The sequence below is a fragment of the Micromesistius poutassou genome (assembly GCF_964030765.1).
Source record: "Micromesistius poutassou genome assembly, chromosome: 5".
NCBI classification, from domain to species: domain Eukaryota; kingdom Metazoa; phylum Chordata; class Actinopteri; order Gadiformes; family Gadidae; genus Micromesistius; species Micromesistius poutassou.
In genome coordinates this window covers 14123656-14145152 of record NC_140275.1, presented here as the reverse complement: position 1 = coordinate 14145152, position 21497 = coordinate 14123656, and the positions used below count along the sequence as shown (strand labels likewise).

The 21497-nt window shown below is 46.1% G+C and overlaps 1 protein-coding gene across 1 annotated transcript in view; it reads right to left on the bottom strand.

Annotated features, from left to right (window-relative positions):
- Positions 1-16155: 16155 nt before the first annotated feature.
- Positions 16156-21497, bottom strand: part of LOC311343016 (ADP-ribosylation factor-like protein 15) — a gene marked incomplete at its 5' end in the record, with an annotated part of 77117 nt that continues 71775 nt past the window's right edge. Inside the window, 1 exon segment of the mRNA XM_084467866.1 lies at positions 16156-16798. Coding sequence (XP_084323992.1) covers positions 16646-16798 — 153 coding nt within the window. The 3' untranslated portion in view covers positions 16156-16645.

The following is a 21497-nucleotide window of genomic DNA, read 5'->3' as shown; positions in this document are numbered from 1 at the left end:
CCCCTCACTTTTTGTCCCTTTTTTCTCATTGTACAGATTTCTTTTTCTCAGCCTCCATCGTTTTTCGTGATTCTGCGTTCTTTTCGTCTGTTCCTTCACTTGATTTGAGCCGTTTTGATTTCCTTGTTCTCTCCATCTTTTTTCTTGGTTTCTTATTCTCCCTTTTTTTCCTCACATTTGTCTTGATTTTCTGATAGGGTTTCCTAACAGGGTCAGGTTTTAGGGTTGGCTTTTTAGTTCTAGGGTTTTTTGATACTAGGGTTAGGGTTTTCTATTGTGTGTTGAGGTTCTAGGGTTTACTTTTTGGGTTTAGGTTCACTATTTGGATTCAGGATTCATTGGTTCTAGGGTTTTGTGGTAGGTTTAGGGTTTCATTTTTTTTTTTTTTTGTCTTTTTAGATTTACAGATTTTCAGAGTATTGTACTAGGATTTGAGGGTTAGGTTTCCTAATTAGGGTCAGTCGGTTTATAGTTTATTTTTGGGTTCTAGGGTTAGGTACTATGGTTATGGTTATAAATAAGGCTCAGGTTTTAGGTTTGGTACTAGGGTTAGGGTTTGGTACCCAGGAAAACGGCCCCAGGATGAGGCCCAGAGTAACAAGACGGGTCCTCCAATGCCCCTGGGGCCAGGTTCCTGAAAAACCAACCCCGGAGTACCTGAGACAGGGAACGGCCCCAGGAAAGAACCCACTGTCCTGGGAACGCCCTTCATAAAATAAACATTGGGAAAGTACAGTCAGATGGATGTGTCTAAAAGATAAAAGAACATAAACATTTTGAGGGTTTCCTTATGTTCAGGGTTTGGTTTTAGGGTGAGGTTTGGTGTGTTCCAAAGGCTCTGGCAGGTAATGACATGTTCCTCCTTGAGTAGGTAGTCAGTAGAAGTCTGGAGCTATCAATGTTCCAGCACAATCTGTATCAATCTCCACCTGGATTGAAAGAACATAAAACCATGTCTTAACAACAACTGCAATGATCTACTCTCCATTAATGCCAGATGCCGAAAAGTGCTTAATTTTGTTCTCTCAAGGCTACTTGGGTGCAATGAGGATTTCTTTCATTTATTTCCAGAATCCCTCGCAGAAAACCTCCAGTAGGCTCCTGTATGTTCAGGATGGTGTTGGCAGCCTGCTGGCGAGAGTGGTTTATATCCTGCTCCCACACAACCACACACCACCATAGGCCACCTCCACCACAGCCCACCGCTCGCATACCTCTTCTACAGGAGCGGAGCACCCAAGCCACCCAGAGCACAAACTCCAGTACCCTGCTCCTCAGCTCTGGTCAGCGGGGTGTTTATTGTGAGAAGTAGTCTGGGTAATCCATTCATTGGTGTGATGATGCACATGACCATGCATCTTGATAATGATGTCAAACGTTGATTTGAGTCAACATATTTGAGTTGACGTTTCATGAAAATGCATAACCCACATAGTTTTTAAGCCTTATTGCGTACTTATGATGTGATGAATTTGCATGCATTTCACCTGACTCGCCACAGTTATTCACACCCATTTGCAGGACTCTTCCTGCCAGCCCCTGTCTACGTTCTTTGTGTTTCCTAAACTTCCACTGAGGCCAAACTGCGTGACCGCTTTGATATTCACACACTATTCATCGATGCTTAATTGGTATAACTCATCCTTCAGCCGTAATTAATGCACCGCGATGCAAATCCTTCATCGTCCGTCGGCACATCATAAGGGCCGCTCCTACACGATCGTAATGCGCCGTCTGAATGCAAGGTATGCGTAAACACCAGTGTATTGCTTCGCATTAGAATTCCCAATAAAAAGCAACGTGGAAAATCCTTTCCCCTGGCTGGACTCGCTCCAATGGAAGTTGAAAGCATTCCAGCACGTTTGGACCATTGCTGAAACAATGCAATAATGAAAGCAAAAAACCATTGTGCCATGATGAAATAGTTTGAAGTCATTACTGGACAACAGAACAACAGTGTTTACACACACACACACACACACACACACACACACACACACACACACACACACACACACACACACACACACACACACACACACAGAAAAACACAAGCACAAGCAAATTGCTGGGCTTACACAATCCTATTGGTGAGCTGTCCACAACGACAATGAATGGTGTATAGGATGTGTACATAATGATGTTATGTGAGTGTGTGAGTGTATGTGCACGCGTGAATCGGAGCATGCCGCAACAATTAAGAGTTGTAAAAACATTAAAATCACATGGAAGTATGTCTATCAGTTTTTCTATCTCTGTGATAAAAAAACCACATTGCCTGGTTTCTAACAATCAGCGTTGGAATGGGTTTCGAATGTCATGCCAGGATCTAGCATTTTATTGATTTTTCTTATCGAATTAATGTCAAACAAGTGTTCAGTTTAGGTAGAATAATACTCAATACAGGAAAACACATAGAATAACTAAGACCATATTCCCAATCCTATTGGAATCAGTTGATAATGATATTAGTACAAGAAGCAAACGAGGAGTACAGAATATTAAGATCAAAACCTGTATTTGTTTAATGGGATACTAAAGTTACGCACGCAAGCATCGCTAACTGCTTTCTTCTGCTGCGGATCCATTGCCGGAACAAAAGGCCCAGTAGGAAAATGGAGTAGATCTCGTACCAAGACCTATCTAGATAGGAGGGGTGGTCTCCCTCACGCAACCGCTCTCCAAATCAGTGATGACCCAATGACCACTATTGTTTTTGGTCACACTCATACTGTCAATTTCCTAGCCCCCGCAAGAGGCACGCAACCCTGGCTAGCCCACAGCCAAAGCTGTGCTCTGGACTTGCTGGGGCTTCGCCGGGGTCTTGTGTGCTTGTGATTGTGTTGCAACACATTGTGGAGGATGTAGATCTGCAGATCTCACATTGACAATGATTGCTGGCTCATCGAAACCCAAGAAAATCACAGGCAACACTTCATTCAGACACATGGTCACCCTGGGTGTATTTATTGACTTTTGAGCTGCATATGCAAAACAACCAATGCAACGTTAGAATATCATTGATTGTGTAAGAGTGTTCTAACTAAATTGTGACATGCAGTCCTTTCCACAAAGCAAAAAAAAAAAGTTTTGGAAAAGGCAAAAAAAAAAAAAAAGAAGTCAAATTTCAGTTCATTGGTTTTCAAATGCAGATTTGACAATCGGCGATCATCATGATGGCTAACTTTTAAGGTCGCCTGTAAGGTCATCTCACAAATCAGACATCCCTAACCACTTTTCCTTGCCCTTGATGGAAAATGAGGTCATGAGGTCAAGGAAAGATGTGAAGCAGCATCCATAATAACTTAGGACGACCGCTGTGCCAAGAGAATCCGCCCGCCCGTGCACCAGGCTACGTCATTGTGCCATGGCGTATGTCATGGGGTCTGCCGGGGTCAAACAACACTGCTCAGAAGATGGACTACTAAACGCGCACCTTAGATACTTCGCCCAGCACGTTCTTACATTGTTGTTTATGCTGGCGTTATAAACGTATAAAGGTGGACAACTCTGTAAAAACGTATATGTATATATATAAAATATAAAATAATTAAAAAATAATAATATATGATTCCATTCACAACAGTGAAACGAATTGAGAATTGTTGCTCAGTTGATCAGCCTCACCCTCCTGTCCACTCATGTTTATCGTAGTGAATGCCACTTAGTACGTTTGTTTGAAAATAACTGTGGGTAATGACTGATCGTTTGAATGGCCGAATGGTGCGTCGCTTTAGAGCTTCCTGCAGCAAGGCATTGTGGGACAGCATTACCTCCATTCCGTTCGTAAAGGATGCTACTAAAGGATATAAGAAAGGAAGCGTTGAAGCACCTTTCCTTGGCATTTGAACAGCTCTAATCATGGCTGATACTTAGGCCAATGCTATCGGGTCACTTCACCCAGTTAGGGGTGAGCGAAAAAGACTATTCAACCAATTCAACCAATAATTCAGCTCTATATACCTGTGAGGCGCAGCTGGCACAGTGATATTATCAGCTGCTTGTTGCGGGAGGGTCTACATGGAACGGTGCATCACAGGGAAGCTGTAGTTTCGGGTCGGCAAAAATAGTGCAAAATCATCTGTGTCATCATCTTGACAAACTGAGATCTTGTTGTTCTGTCTCTCGGCACTCGTTTTGAATAAGCTACACTTACACATTGGACATCTTTGAAATGAATTGAAAGTGTATTCCCCTCGAATGAACCACAGCTAGGCTACTGTAGCTCTGCCAGTCAATGGGACGCGGCTAACGCAGAGCAAATGCTAACCCAGCCAACTCTCCTTCTGGCCGCACAATGATGAATTTGGCGTTAAACGGCTAAAGGCAGAAAAAAAACGTTTGAGAAGGCAGCTCCCAAAGGCATACAATGGCACACGTATTGATCTTTTCTTCCTCCATGGTCCCATTACTATCAGCTTGGATGTGATGCTTTCCTCCCCGAGGTCAGGACCCCCAGCTCTCCACACACTTCAAAGATCCTATTGGCTAAGGGGAAGACAAAAGGGTCACGGAGGTTACGTAAGGGAGCCGGGCATAGACGTCCATGGCTCCCTACAAGTCTGCAACAACACTCCAACACTCTTTCACTGATTCATATATGCAGATTTATTAGGATTTGTATGATATATATATAATATATATAACCTTTTTATATTTATCTTTAAACACCCTATTATTTGCCTACAAATAATGATTGGCCTACAATTCAGGCTGATATTGCTACATTGGATATTATACATAAAACAAAAACACTAGAATTCATTAAAATCGCCCCCCCCCAATCATCACCCAATGAAACAAACGTTTTCTTAACATGTCTGGAAAACTCATTAATCTGCTCATGTTTGTTTGAAGTTCTCCGGCACTTGTCAGGTGACGATGACGCGTCCCCCAAAGAGTTAATTGATGAAGAGGAGAAAAGCAGGGGGAGCTCCATCCTCTCTCCCCTGCCCTGGTTGAAGGAGATGCAAGTTGGCAGTGCAGGAGAAGCTTGAAGATTAATGTTGCAAAAGGGGCTTCTGACAGCCTTTCCACAGGTCGCTGTTCTCTTGGGTGGCCCGATTGGTCTTGGATGTCACTTTTGCTACTTAATCTTGTGTATGTGAAACAGGCTGATTCGTAGAGACTGGACCAGTCCAGCGGCAACACGTGAAACAAGAAATAAGGGGGGAAAAAAAGAAGAGAATGCAAGGCTGTCAAGCCATGTAACGGGCTGACGTGGAATGTCGGCCATTTTAATAACTTGTTTTTGTGTGTTGTGTGTGTTATTTTTCTACCTTTATTTATTCATCCAACTCATCAATTCAATACCAACAGCACCTTTTCATTCGATTCGATGAAGTGAAAAAAAGTTAGGCAACTTGGTTTATTAATCCCCTTTAGCAAAAATAATCATTGCTATTAGAATTGATGTATGTTATTTTAATTGAATGTGTTATTATTGTACAATTGTTATTTGTTCAAGCGAAACCACAAACATGAAGGTATCTCTTTAAAAATAATCCAAACATAGTAGTTAAAAATGATTATTTGCTGCCCTTTTCTTTTCACTTGACCCCTTTTTTTTTTAAGGGTTGGCCTAAATGCCATGCGATATATCAATATGAATCAAGGTAGGATTGAGTAGCGCACAGTGTTAATGGTCAAGTAGCACTTTGACTGTTAGCACACCTCGTGTGAGAGGCAGACCTGGATAGGCAACATAAACAATAGTCAGACCTCCAGAAGGTTGAAGCGGGAAACAGAAACACAACAGGGACACGGCAGGACTTCTCCCATTGGCTAATCCCATTAGGGGATCTTTAAAGGCAAATTCCAAATCCTTAAAGTAAACAAAAAGAAAGCGCCTTCAAGCCTATAGCCACAGCTTCTAACAGGCCTGCTGCCCGATTATCATACGGTACTACATAATGTTAACGTGAGAACTAACTTACTACCAAATACAATCGCTGGATAATTGGTGACAACTGTTAATCAGTCTGGTATGCATCGGATAACGATTATCTTTGACAGTGATCCGACAGTACTTGGGCTACTGTTCACTTACACCTAGAATACATTAAAGTTGTGTCATGAAAAAAAAGGCAGCCAGAAACAGACCAATTGTCCAAGCTGCTTAATAGACCAAACCCCTGTAAACCAATCTAAACTGGTATCTTACCTGACCCTTCTGACATTTAACCCTAATCCCCAATACCTACAACACTATTTCTGGCAGCCCCTCCTAAGCCTATTCCCATTATTTAACGTCTATTAGTGTCATATTCCCAGTCAGCTGAGACGGCCTGAACAGGGTTTCCCATCGACGGCCGACATCACGAAAAATAACTGCGACATGCCTGGGTCATACAAGCTGTGAACCGCCAACCTTGTATGACACCGGCAGTGTTCTTGGCCGTATTCCTCAATAGATAGATCTCACTTAAGACCAGGGGCGACAGCGTCATCTACAATGCACCGGATGAAGGAATTGAACGAATGCAACGAGTGCAGTATTTATTTGGTGCGACCAAATATGGTCACCATATCCTCCAAACCACTTGGTCCCCACCCCCCCCCCACACATAAACGTGCGTATCTGCAAAACACAGGTGTTCTAGATCCGCGGAAATCATGTGTTTACTAGATTGTGGCTGTAAGACACTCTACTTATTCTGCGTTGTGTTTTTTTTCTCCCTCTTTATCTACACAGAGCGCTTGTGTTTTAAGAGCTGCAAGCTGCCTACAGTGTGACGTCACAGGGGCCGCTGTTCCCCAGTAAACTGTTTGGGTTTGGGGAACTAATCCACCTACAGATGTTGGCCCCGTGCCGCGCTGCTCCCTCCCAACAGGCCCCCATCGCATTGGAAGGGCCCTTTGGGTTTTAAAAGGAGGAGATTTACAATAAATTAGTAAGTGATTAATGAAGTGCCGTGCAGTGCACGGAGAGCCCCGTGTCATCAGAGAGGTTTGGTTATGCACGGAGATGCTGGTGTCTGTTGTTTTGTTTTAATATGAGAATGACGCGAGTTGGCAGACAGTGCCCTGATCGTGAGAAAAGGTCACAGTTCGGTTCAAGCTATTCTTCCTCCCGAATTTTAATAATATATGTTTGTGACAAAAATCTGACACATTTGAATCATGTACCAAACAGCCAAGGCTTATATATATTTATCCCAAATGCTTATCATCAAAGTCTCAAGTGTCTCCCAGAGAGCGTGAGAGGATAATCCTGCATCATCATCATTACACTTTTACACTTCCCAGTAAAACAAAGGAAATCCTCATTGCCCAACACCAGTGATCAAACGCTACAGCAGTGGTGAGCCCGGTCCCAGTAGCCGCGAACGCCATCGGCGGGGCGCTTTGGAACTGAGAGTCTAGACCGCTCAAGACGGGGCGCGTTCAGGTCACCCTCGTAAAAAAAGTCCCGGAGACGCAGAGCCGCGTGGGGAGCCCTAGAGGGCTGAGAGGACGACTCAGACCCAGGGTAGCACCTGCACCAGCTGGGTAATAAGCTGTTACACCAGCGGCTGCTACTGGGCCCCGCCGATTAAACCACAGGGCCTTAGAGAGCCGTAGGTTTCACACGTGCTACATCGTGAATCAGGGTCAATGTCATATAAATTGAGCAAGGCTTTCGCTGTGGCTGACAGGCTGACTGGCTCATTGGCTGACTGGCTGACACGCAGACCGGCTGACTGGCTCATTGGCTAACTGGCTGACAGGCAGACTGGCTGATTGGCTGACTGGCTGACTTTGTGGCAGGTTCAGAGGGCCAAGCGGCTTCTAGTCTTCTTAAATAGTGGAACATGACAAGGATTTCAACATGCAGCCAACATACTCATGAACGTATACGTACACACACACGCATACACACACACACACACACACACACACACACACACACACAGGCACACATACACACACACACACACACACACACACAACTAAGGGAGACTGCAATGTCTCAAGTCACAGTAACTTGTGTGTGAGTTGGACACTCCAGTACCAGACACAAATCCAATTGTTTAAATACAGCTTCCTTTGAAGCTGTATTTAATTCAGTTTAATTGAATTGAATTTAGTTTAATTTAATTTGCAATTGAGTTTGCATTGGAGCTTTATCTACAATTATTTATGTTAGGGTTTAACTATGCAATGAGAGGAGTGGTAAGACACGTGAAGTCATGTGAAATATACAGTGCTAAAGGAACAACGCTTCAACCCAGCTCAGTTTTATAGTTTTCCTAAAAAAAACGAAACTTGGACCTAATTGCGACTCAGGCATTGCAAAGGGACCACCACTAATTGACCTTCTACAGGAATGCTACACCTTTTACTTGAGTGACATTTGCTTTTAGCCGCTCCTATGGGATGGGGGGGGGGGGGGGCTGTGGAAGGCGATAGCGGGAGAGATCTTCCAGAGATAAACCTACACCCCCACCCCTCACCCAGCCTCCCCTGTCCCTCAGACAACAAAGACAGTGAGTGATGTTTGTCTGAAAACCAAGAGCTCGGATCCCTCTTGTTATGATGTGTGAGCCACCTGGGATGGGGGTCTCCATCAGCACTGGGGGGGGGGGGGGGAAGAGAGAGAGACAGAGAAAGAGAAAGAGAAAGCGAGAGGGAGAGAGAGAAGAGGGAGAGATTGTTTGGGAGAGAAAGCAAGAGTAAAATAAAGAGAGAGCAATAGAGTGCAAGAGAGAGAGAAAGAGAGTGAGAGAGAGAGGAAGAGAGAGAGAGAGAGAGAGAGAGAGGGAGAGGGAGAGAGGGAGGGAGCGCAAGAGAGGGACAGAGGCAGGAATGAGGGATAGAGAGAAGGAGAGAAAGAGGGAGAGAGCGAAAGCGCGGAAGATAAATGGATCTGAGCCAGACCCTGGTCGTTCAGGACAACAGTGTGAGTGACGGGGCAGCTAGGATCTCACGGAAGCCACCCGACAGATGAGGCGCTCAGGACCTGGAGAAAGGAAAACAGGAGGCGGGCCCCACAAACACTGGCCAGAGTAGAGCTGAAGGGAATGATGGCTGGTTTGTTTGTTTTAGATTAAGCTTTTACACACTGACTTACATGATGATTTGTATGAGATCATTACTGACTATGAGCTTCTGAAGACACAGTTACTCTTGATACCTGATGGTCCAGTGCTGCTATAATGTGTAATGTATAATGTCTAAAACATATACTTGACAAAGGTTTTTTGTTGAATATGCATGTCAAAGACACAGAATGAGAATCAAAAGTGCATAACATGTATAAATGACATGCATGAACCCATTTCAAAATAATATGAGTAAATATGTATAATGTAGTAATGCGAGGAGAACTGATGAATTGTCAAAAATGACTGGCAGTTTCGTATTTATTAGGTTTGTTGTACAAAGCTTTGAAGATAGAAAAATATAAAATGAAAAAAAAGAATGAATAATCACATATTGGTAAATCATACGGACTACGTGGGTCTCCTGTCCCGATATGTCTTACAAAGAAACAACTATAACCTATTGCCATATTGTGCCATAGGTTGGATGAAAGTGTTAGCGGTGGTTAGCCTGTGAGTCATAGTGGATCCTCTCCAGCTGAAGCTAAATACTTCTCACATGTCACAATTGGAAAGATTGAGAAGGACTGTTGCTGGCAGAAGAACAGCCCTGCCGAGCTCCAAGCCAAAATCTGTAACATCCATTCAGAGTAAATATCTCACAGAGGACCCTCAGACTCCAAGAGGAGTCTGTTCGCCCACAGAGGAGTTTTGAAATCCAAGCAAACATGGAACATTAGGAGGGAGGTCGTTTGGTAAAGTACGGTTGAATTTCAGGTCTAATAATATATGAGAGCTGCAAAATGTGCCCAAAATGACGACTGTGGAATGGAATTCAGTTAGTTCACAGAAATATATAATGCTGTAAAAATGTATTTGCTTTACTCTAAAAGAACATTCAACTAGGCATTTCCAAGTGGGACTTTACATCAGAGGCAATACAATGCTTAGGAGTCAATATATTATGGTTTTATTTATCTGGGTATATCAGGTTACATATAGCGGTTGGAATAAACTCAACCAGTTAACAAGATCATAAAACAAAATGTTAATTGTCATTATCCATCAACCATTAGAAATGACTAGAGGCTACCTATTCAGCAGAATACAGGATGATAAAATAACATGACACCAAACATCCACATCCTAACTACGCATACATCTCACAGATGGAATGAACATTTACATATTTCTGTGAAATAAACCCCTTAGAACAAAAATATCTGCTAGCACATGTACGTACCTTTGCATTTATTAGAATGTTAACACAAAATATCGCCGTCAATATATGGTTGCACATTTTGTGCTAAATTGAGTCTCTCAATCAACAAAATATAAAAAATTATGCTGTTGGTTAATTGGCTTGAACATACTATGCATATCAAACATTATGTTTACTGTGTGATACTATGTCATACATAGTATCAACTGAAAACACGATAAAAACTAACTTTTCACACTCAGCTCCAACGGAGAATTTCCCCCTGGCTTGAATTATTCTAATTCCACTGTGATGGTTTTACACAAAGCCAAAAGTCTTTGTGTAAAAATAAAAAACCAGGAGACACTTTTTTTTATTTCAAAATATTGCAATTCTAAGTGAAATTTCTCTCCCCCAAACGAAGTCTCACATGGACTTAGCAGTCATCTCCGCCAGTGTGACTCAAGAGCAATCATCCAACAATTCTGGCAATGATTATTTTGGACCACAGTGCACATTTCGCTGTGTAGCTTACAATTACATCATCTACAGCTTTGTTTCCCCTTATCCTTGTTTGTTTTTAAAAAGGGTTTGTGTTTGTGTGTGGGTGCACGTGCATGTGCGTGTGTGCATGTGTGTGTGCGTGTGTGTGTGTGTGTTTTTGTTTTGAGGGTCGGGGTGTGTATGGATAGGTTGGTTGGTTGGATGGGTGTGTGGGTGGGTGAGAGGGTGGGTGGGTGTGTGAGGGGAGGTGGCGGGGGGGGGGGGTGATGACATAAATAAGAGGAAACACATCAAACCCGGGGGTCTGGCCTGTTAATGGCTGGAATCACCCCCTTACCAAAACACAGCATGAATGATGGCCCCGGGGGCCGCACGGCTTGCGTGGCGCGTCACCGCATCGGATAGGGGCCAGTGTTTGTCTTTGATTGTGCAATGCCTCATGGGATATTATCACGGGGATGGGGAGAAAGCCTCCCCAGGGATGAGCCGGGGGCCACTGATCGTGAAGGTGGGGGGAGGTGGGGGCGTGGCCTGTGGATGTCCTGAGCCCTTGCTCATGGAGACCAGGAGTACAAGGAGCAGATGGATGCCAGGGACAACATCTGTTCCACCTCGACGCGGGGCCGGGCCTTATCAGGGAGACGCGTTCCCGACACACGCTGGACAGCCGCGGGGAGGACGGCGGCCAGGGAGGCATTCTTGGCCGAGTTTAAGAAAACGTGTGCGCGGCCTAGTGTTTGTCCTGTAAACGAACGTGGGATCCCCTGTCGGGTGGTGCATTTGCATTTGTGAAAGCCGGAGGAGATCAAGGGTTCTGCAGACGTGTAATCAGATACTGTTTATATTAGCGCCGCGCCGCTGCATGTGTGGGACTGTTTTAGAAACTCCAGCATTTAACCAAATACAAATGTGTTCATAGAATTAAAGTTGCCCTTCTATCCTTTTATTTGATATTTTTAATAGCTGTTTTTCTATTTTATTAAACTTTGTCACAAAAAAAACCTTCAAACTGTAAATATCCAAGGATTTATTTTGTAATATTATCCCATAGTTTTGCCAACTTTCAGGTTGTGTGAAACATCTTTCAAAGTCCTTGTGCAGAAGTTCAATAATCAATTATAGACATAAACACATCTAAAATCAAATTTGCATCCATGCCTTCCATAACAAAATAGAAGCATTCTTCCAAGTTATATTTTAAAGAAGCCCTTAAGCGAATAGAGTGTGGATGTGTGATATCTTAAGAAAACCCAGCATTCCACACACACACACACACACACACACACAGCGATATCTCAAATCACGGTTATCAAATTGAACCTAGATTCAACCTAATCATAAACTGGTTTCAGAGTAAACACAAGTAGAATATCTGTTTTTAAATACACAGTTCTACATGGACTTGGTATTGAGTTGAATCAAGAAGAGAATTATGTCAACAGCATTCACATTCATTGCCAAAGACACTGCATCTCTGAGTTTATATTGATAGGATCTCTTCCCCCTTAATTTAGTGAATGAGTGTACCTGTCGCCTTCTATGAGCGTTCACCACAGAGGGGAACACAGATCATCTAAGGCAGGACGGATGTGAGTGGATTCTCTGCTTCGGTAAGACAGACAAACGGATCGGAAATAATCAGTGACCAGGCTAGACACAGGGACACACCCAAACTGATGAAGAGGAGCAGGGGAAGAGTCTGTGTGTGTGTGTGTGTGCGAGAGAGCAAGTGACGAAGGGAGGGAGAGAGAAATAAAGAGAGCAAGAGTCAGACAGAGTAAGAGACAGAGCGAAAGACACAGCGAGAGAAAGAGAACAAGAGAAAAGAGCGACAGCAAGATGGTGTCATACTATCAATACCTCAAGCTTATACTGACCATTACCACATTAACTTACATTATAGCCTAACTTTCCCATTGCATTCACAATTAGATTTATATCAAATTTTGGCAATTTCTTCTACTATTATTTTGTATCTTATTTAAGTTTTTTGGCTAAAGCAATAAGACCTTTGAATCTTGAAAGATTGAAATATAATCTCCTTTGGCCCCTGAGGGTCTCCTCTCTGGGGTCTTGGCCCTGGGCTTTCAGATGACCACTCTGAGGGTCGTATCTTTTAGCATGGAGAGAGAGAGAGAGCGAGAGAGAGAGAGGTAGACACAGAGAGCTCTAGACAGACAGAGACAGAGGCAGAGAGAGAGAGAGAGTGAGAGCGGTAGACAGAGAGAGAGAGAGAGACAGACAGAGGTAGACAGAGAGAGAGTGAGAGAGGTAGACAGAGAGAGAGAGCGGTAGACACAGAGAGCTCTAGACAAGGAGACAGAGACAGCGAGCGAGAGCGACATACGGAGATAGATCAGAAAAAAATCAATGGATAAAAGAACAGATTCTTTTTTTTTTTCAAAGCAGAGTTTGAAAACAACAAAAACCAAGAGAAGGAAAGTGAGGGAGGAGAGTGAGAAGGGGGGCAAAGAGAGAGAAGAGAGGGAGCAGGAGAGGAGCACCAGGCCGTGGTGTCTGCTCTGCTCAGCAGACTGAGGAACTGCCTGTCTGCCCACAGGCACACACTGGGAAACGGGATCAAAGAGTCGCCACGGCAACCTGTGCGACACACATTGTATTAAAGCCACACGGTTAATGTGAAGGAGAGGGAGGAGTGTGTGTGTGTGTGTGTGTGCGTGTGTGTGTGTGCGTGTGTGTGCGTAAACCTCCTGTCAGCTACTCCTCACGCCTCACTTGGTTCAAAGTTGGTTCAGAGCTGCTCGTCGGACTCTTGAATCTATTAAAGTTTTATTTCAGTCTTTACCCGCTGAAGTTCTTCAGCATCACTCCATTAGAAGGGTGGGGTCATCTAATACAATCATTATATTCAAAAACACAATTAAAGTCCACTTTATCCAAGGGTCCATTTTACAGCGAAAAAACCCAAAATGTCTGCGGTTATGAAGACCTAAACCCTAGACAAGCAAATTATATTCCATTAATTTTTATATGAAATGCCAATGCATGTTCCTAACTTCAATAACACCGTCTTTGATCAATCACACTGAAATGTTTATCCACAACACTCAGTCTGATGAATTATCATTACAAATATCCGGGTTGCAAATATTTGCGGCTAATCCCCTGTTCATATCCACATGTATTGTGTTAATGGTTTTGATCTGGGGACTGTCAACAACTTGAAAATGTATTGACACAAACCACAAACGATAACAAACAGACAACAAAACACAATTTTGCTTTTCAAAATTTTAATTGCCATTTTAGACAAAACTCATAAAATCAAAGAAAAAAAAACAACATACTTTAACGAACGGTTTTAAAACCTACGGTGATGTTTGCTATGCTGCTCGCTCTTAACACCAACCAGATGGAGCGGGCTGTGCTTCTCGGCGTTACGAATGATCCTGTGTTCAAACTAGTGAATGAAACAAACTAAAGAAAAGGCAGATTCCAAAAAAAGACAATTGGCAGATCTTTTTTTTTTTTTGGCAGACCTTTTTTTTCAAAACCAGCATCCTGGAAACACCTGTGGGCCACAGGTGAGACTGCAACGTATCCCCCCACCGTTGGGACAATCGGGGTGGGGTGTGTGAGGGGGGGGGGTTGGGTTGTATTCATTAACAATACACAGCAGATACAAGAACCGTACGGGGAGGATACATAAGGTCACACCGTCGGCCTTTGAAGGTGCTTCATGCCGGTCTGGCGCCCGGAAGTCCAAGGTTTCGTCTGCACATGCTCAGACGTGGGGGGGGGGGGGGGGGGGGGGTGACGCGAACCCTCGAATGTCAGGTAGACACTTCTTATCTAATCGACCTCGATGGCTGGATCGCAGGAAAGACAACAACAACCACATTTGTTTCATAAACTTCTCCGCTGAACCATACAAAAGACGAAACATACACTGTAAATATATATATATATATATATTAAAAACAAAAGAGACAAAAAAAAAGAAAACACAACCCGTCAACGATACAGAATGTTTTGTTCCTCAAGAGGCGCATGGGACATAAGCACACCTGTGGCACATAAAAATATCACACACTGCGCAGGTGTGGAGTCTACACAGAGCTGTTGGGTGGGTGGGGGGGGGGGGGGGGGGGGGGGGAGACCACATACCACAGTGGGGACGTATAGGACCCAGGGATTGGCGGGGGATCCAGGGGAGGTCTTAGACGGTGGGGATGAGTTTGGATGTGTATGTGGTGGTGGTGGTGGTGGGGTATGCTGGGGTGGTCCGCGATAGACAAGGCAATGGGGTGGCAGACAGGGAGGGGTCTTCACAGACAGTTGGAAGGCATTAGTGTGTCGGACAGGGACTTGTCAGATGCAGCTGCTGGCCGGGCTGATTGATAGAGTTTGTATTCCACCCTGATGGGACAGCAGTGTGGTGGGGAGCCACTGGCCCCCGAGTCGGAGTGTGTCAAATAAAAAGAACACACACACACACACACACACACACACACACACACACACACACACACACACACACACACACACACACACACACACACACACACACACACACACACACACACACCACACACACGAGAGGTCGGACTGGGGAGTGACAGGACAAACAGAGAAGTGGGAAATCAAAGAAAAAGGGGGGGCATCCACTCCAACAACAAGGCGAGGACCCATTTCATTTCTCTACGGATACACCAAGCAAGGTCAATCATTGGCTCTTGGTCTGGGATTAAGTCTTTATAAACAAAGCAACGTGACATATTTATAAAAACCTTGATGTGTTCTAAAGCAGTTTGTAAATGTTAACTGATTTCATAATTAGCTACAAAATATATCTCAAGTTACACATAAAAAAAAGAAAAAAAAAGCATTCAGACGTGTTCTCCAAAATAGCCTGATTTTCTCCATCAAGTTACTAAGTCCTAATAACCGTAGAAGCAGGCTTTTGGCCGCACATGGGAGGGGGAGGGGAGAGAGGGAGTATGCTCTCCTATTGTATGTACACGATACTTATCAACATATTCCAATGATTCATCCGACTAGACAACGGTCTGTGCCGAGACACATGGTTATGTAACTACTGTACATAACACGCACACACACACACACACACACACACACACCACGTAAGGCTTTGGACTACACTCCAATTACGCAACGACATTCCTCGATACAGAGGCAACGACATTCCTCGATACAGAGTCAAAAGGAGAAGGACGCATGACGACTGCACAGTACAGTTTAGGTTTGAAGTGGACCGACAATCAATCGTGCTGACCCAAACATCCTGCGACGTAATTAGTGAAAGATGCTGGAGGTATTTACAGACAACCTGGGCTCTTCTTTGTGTGTGGGCGTATGTGCGTGCGTGTGTGGGCATGGTGTGTGGGCATGTGTTTGTTTGTGTGTGTGTGTGTGTGTGTGTGTGTGTGTGTGTGTGTGTGTGTGTGTGTGTGTGTGTGTGTGTGTGTGTGTGTGTGTGCGTGTGTGCGTGCGTGTGTGTGTATAGGTGTGTTCACTCTGTATGTGCGTGTGTCCAATGAGAACATTAGGGAGATTAGAGTCATTCATATTCATTTGAAGGGACTGGAGCAGAGCCGTAAGACTCCATGCCCCGCCCGGTGGGTTGGGTTTTGAAGTTGCCTATACAGTGGTTTTTAAACGGCAGCAACAAAGAATCAACTATTGAAACGTGTTGCGTTTTTACATTATCGTTTGAGTTTGTGCATTCACATGTACGCTTGTGTGTGTGTGTGTGTGTGTGTGTGTGTGTGTGTGTGTGTGTGTGTGTGTGTGTGTGTGTGTGTGTGTGTGTGTGTGTGTGTGTGTGTGTGTGTGTGTGCGTGCGTGCGTGCGTGTACACACTCGGAGAATGCGGTAGCCTACATCTTGATCGTGATCTCATGAGCCACTAGAGTCCGGGCTAGTCGGGCTAGCATCATATCCTGGCGGGCTCTGTGTCCTTGTCCTCCAGCAGGCTGATGAACTGGCCGAAGGTCTCCTTCACCGTCTCCATGTTGTCCACGTTGCTGCCCTCCAGGATCCAGCGTTTCCCCCGGGCCAGCGGCTCCAACTCAAAGTACTTCTTGACCTGTGCAGGGGGGGGGGGGGGAGAGCCACAGAGAGAAAGACACGAGTGAACCCGGGGAGACGGCGACATGGGGTTCGGCCGCGGAGCCGGAGAGCAGCTGCTGTCCAGGTGACGACAGCAAACACACGTTACAATTTAACCGCCACTTAGGAGTCCCAAACAGTTTGTCCTTCGTGACACCGTCGCACTAATGAAATAAAGAGATACATTCCTGTGCGGTATGTGGTCGTTTCTTTGTTCACTAAACACATTTGCTATTGCGTTGCCAGTGAAGAGATCATAAAAAAAGGTGTCGATTCTAAGCAGGTGTTGATCTCCAGGAGATCTTCAACCTCAGGTGACTCGCCCAATCAGAAGGAAGGTGGAGGAAGGTGGAGCAGAGGCAGACTAACCCCTTATATATTCAACTATTTATTCACTGGTTAATCTCTTAAGGCAAAAGAGCCTCCTGTCCTCTGCTTGAGAAGGACACGTTTCAGGTCACCTGAAACGGCCGCACAGGAAAAAGCTGAGCAAGGTTTGGGAAGCCAGCATGGACGGCTGGCGGGTTCCATCCTCAGCCACTGTAAATATCCTCCGGTAAACGCGCCGCCGCCTTCTCACAGTCCTTTGTATACACACTTGGGGAGTTAGGAAGTGTGTTTAGTCGTGGTGGCCAACACCACCACTATCACCTCCACCAGCACCCGCCCCCCCCCACACTTCCCCAACAACTATCACCTCCACCACAACAACCACCTTCACCTCCGCCATAACAATCACCACCTTCACTATCAGCTCCACCTCCACCACAACCACCACCTTTAATGTCACCTCCACCACAACAACCACCACCACCACCACCTCAACCTCCACCATAACAACCACCACCTTCTCCACCCTCACCTCCACCATGGCGGTGGAGGTGGTTGTTAAGTTTGCACTGAGAAGGTGCTCAGATTAAAACCTAGGCTACGAAGGGCTGTAGTATCTATTGTAGGAGAGAAGAGGACTTCGTGATGAAGTTCAGACATCTACGCTTACTTCAGCACCTGGTTTCTATTTATGTGTTGGCAGGTCTTCCAGTGTGTGAGCGTGCGTGCGTGCGCGCTGGCCTGTGTGTGTTGCGTGTGTGTGTGTGTGTGTGTGGGGGTGCATGTGTGCGTGTGTGTCACAACCAGTTACATCCCAGTGATGGCTCACTAAGACTTAAAGCTAAAAGTAAAGGCAGGTCATTGGCAGGAATGTTCCAGCTCTCCTGCTGTGTCCATAGCGCGGCATTATGACACACACCTCCCTAATGATAATGCAGTCTCCCCACAGCCCCCTAATGACAGAACAGGGCATGCAACACCAGTCCATTCATGTCATGGAAGTAATTAAACGCTTTTTTGGCATTTATTGATGCAAAGGGTCATGTAAGGCTAGCAAATGTTTACTGTGCATGTATGTATGAGGATAAGAGGGATCAGCGCTGTGCCAAAAGACACATGACTCGCTCTAACCGCCTGCCATTAGAAACATTAAGGTGCATTCGTTTTTTAACGTGTTCATTGCATCGGATTTAAACATTGCCGCAAACACTTCTAAGAGGGTTAGAAGTATAAGAGGGTTCTTCTGGGGGGGGAATGGCTGAGCTTTTGACGAGGGGCTGAGCTCCACTGGCCACATCATCTGCATTAAACATGAGGTGTAACTAAATCACACCACATTCCACAGCAGATTATTGCAGTCATGATAGTCACAAATTGGTTTCTTCCTCTGGCTCATATTTACACACACACACACACACACACACACACACACACACACACACACACACACACACACACACACACACACACACACACACACACACACACACACACACACACACACACACACACACACACACACACAGTGTGTGTGCGATGCAGTGACGTTTGGTAGGACTGGTGTAGTGACCCTAACAACGAATTGATGAAGGAACGCCTCATTAACAATGACAGAATATATCAGACATGCACAGTGATGAACTGGGAACACTGTGGACTCACTCCTTACGTCCTTTAGGTTTTGAAGTTTCCCATAATAACGTAAAGACTGCCGAATGAGGTCATACAACACTTGCTAACGACCTTAGAAGAAACAGCCTCAACACAATTCCATAGGTCCGCTGTTATCAGTTCAACCCCTTTATCCAATATTCTGCAGAGTCCCAACCGAAAATGTATCAAAATATACATTGGTATATTGTCTGTCCATAGGATCTATATCTGTATCTGGTTGGAGCACCGTGTCACCAACCTGTGTAACAATGTGCACCAAACGGCAGAGAGCAGGTAGAGAGGGTGTGCACCTCCCTCGGATAAGATAAGCAATTCCGAGCGTGTGCCTGTCACACAGTCAAACGACTCGAAATTGCTTTTGTCTAGACCTGGCTTGGCTGTCTGGATGTGCCCTGGTGTGTGGCATGAGGGGAGCTGGGGAGCCGGGGGAGAGGAGGGGGGGAGTGGGGGAGAGGAGGAGGAGGAGGAGGAGGAGGAGGGGTGGGGAGGAGGGGGTGGGAGTTGGTATTCTTTGTGTCTGCTGGAAACCCAGCGAGCCATGCCAGTGAGCGGGAGCGCGAGAGTCTGCCTCTGCGCCCCCCCCCCCCCCCCCAGAGAAGCGTCTCTGTCCGGGTGTAACGTGAGTTTAATGACAGATTAAGTCACCTCTGCCACGTTTGGCCCAGAGGCCTGACTGGAAAGCCGAGCGGACCCAAACAGTGTTAAAAAATCTGTCTGGGTAACATGAGCTGCCCTAGTCCCCGGCTGTAGCCCCGGACCCAGACTGCAGACGATGCGGCTGGCTGCCTGTCTGGCTGGCTCACTCGCCTGCCTGCCTGCCCGTCCGTGGCCAAGGCCCTCTCCTGGAAGACTGTGGCCCCTGCACTGGCAGACAAACAGTCCGGCAGTGACCTCTGTGTAAGCAGAGACCGACTTGGGCTTTCCCCACGAGCACCCGCCACCCCCCCGCCCTCCACCCACAGATCCGCCCATACAGCACCCATACAAACCAAAGAGGTACCGCTAAAGCAGTCTCAGGGCAAGTCCAGGCCAGATTTCGGCCACCCTGACAAACCAAAATGAATAACGAACTTGATTGCGTGAAAAAAGTGTGACTTGCATCACTATGGTTACGTGTCGGGGTTCTACCAGAACCACACCGACCGACCCGACCGAAAAAAAAACAAAAAAAAAACTAAGCGACACAGAGGCAGGAGTCCGGTCTGGGCCGAAGGAACCCCCTGACCCGGGGACTGGGCGTGGCCGGCCCGAGCTCGCCGCCAGTACGGCCCATAGCGGTTTCGCAGAGATTAAGACCTCCTAAGCGGTCTTACGCTGGGCCTTAAGGATCTGCGCCGGGCACTCGCACGGGTACGGTAAGCTCCGCAAGACGCCGGTGCCAGATGGCCGCAGGGATGACCAGCGGGTCATCCCGTCTGGGCCCCTTGTAGGTCAAGCGGACCACCGGTGCCCCAGAGACCCACGGGGCCGCGGGAGAGAGAGAGAGCGGCTTACGCTCTCTCAACCCCCCCCCCCAAAAAAGGGAAGGAAACGAACGGTGTCGGAGTTACTCCTCTACCCAGCCAGTGTGTGTGTTGACTGTTTTTCCACTGTTGGGATGCAGCCAGCTCTCTCCCCCGCCCCCCCACCCACCCCCCACCCCCCAGCCCCCATCCCCCATCCCCCCCCGCCCGCCCGCCCACCCACGCTGCCCGCAACAGCAAGGTCCATTGTTGTGGTGAGGTGGAAGAAAGGTAAGACAAGCCCCATGGCGTGGGTTTGGCAGAAGGTCTCTTCCTTGCGAGACGCTGTAGATTGAGCAGAGCAGGCTGAGGTGAGGTTTGTGTATTTTTTTTTGGTGCATTGTACTACACACAGCGTCAGTACGCAGTGCGCCTTCGCGTGTCACCGTTGTGTGTTGACGTTAATTCCATAACAACTAATAACTGTAATTCAGGGCGACGTGTTATGAAGTGCGTGATGCATTACCTCCCGCTCGCGGACACAATCTCAACAAGGATCTGACCGAGGATCTGTCGGTAACCAGGAGACCGATGACAAAACACACGCCGCCAGACATTGACGCACCGCCACCAACATAAACATATGGCCTGCAGGGTGTCTGCGTGGTGCTCCTCTGCTAAACCTTAACCTGCTTTCCTGGTTTGCAGTACTTCATGCCTTAAGATACGATGGGAGGAGTGTCGTCCCCCCGTCCCCCCCCCCCCCAACTGTTTCCATTATAAACACGCTGCAGTCATGGTGAGAGCCAGGCCAGGCCGTGGAGCCCAGACTCCAGGCGGATCCGCTCTGCAGAGCCTGGCCCTGCTGAGCATTGGCGGTGGATAGAAGGGAGATGGAGAGAGAGAGAGAGAGACAGAGATGACAAGACAATGCTAGAGAGAGACTCAGAGGGAGCAACTATGGATTGAGAGAGTGAGTCAAAGAATCAGAGAGAGAGCGAAATAGTAGGAGACAACGGTAGAAAGGAGAGCTTGATTAGTCACCTTTGTCTGTCCAATCAATGCTTCCAGTCAATACTGAACATTTCTTACGGTAAAGAAAAATCCATAGAAATTTGACTGCTGAGCAGCGTTTCAAGGGGTAAACTAAGCACAAGCGCACGATACAAGAACACGTCAAACCACAAGACCACAGTAGTGGAACGGAACGTTTTTTTTTTTCCCCCCCCC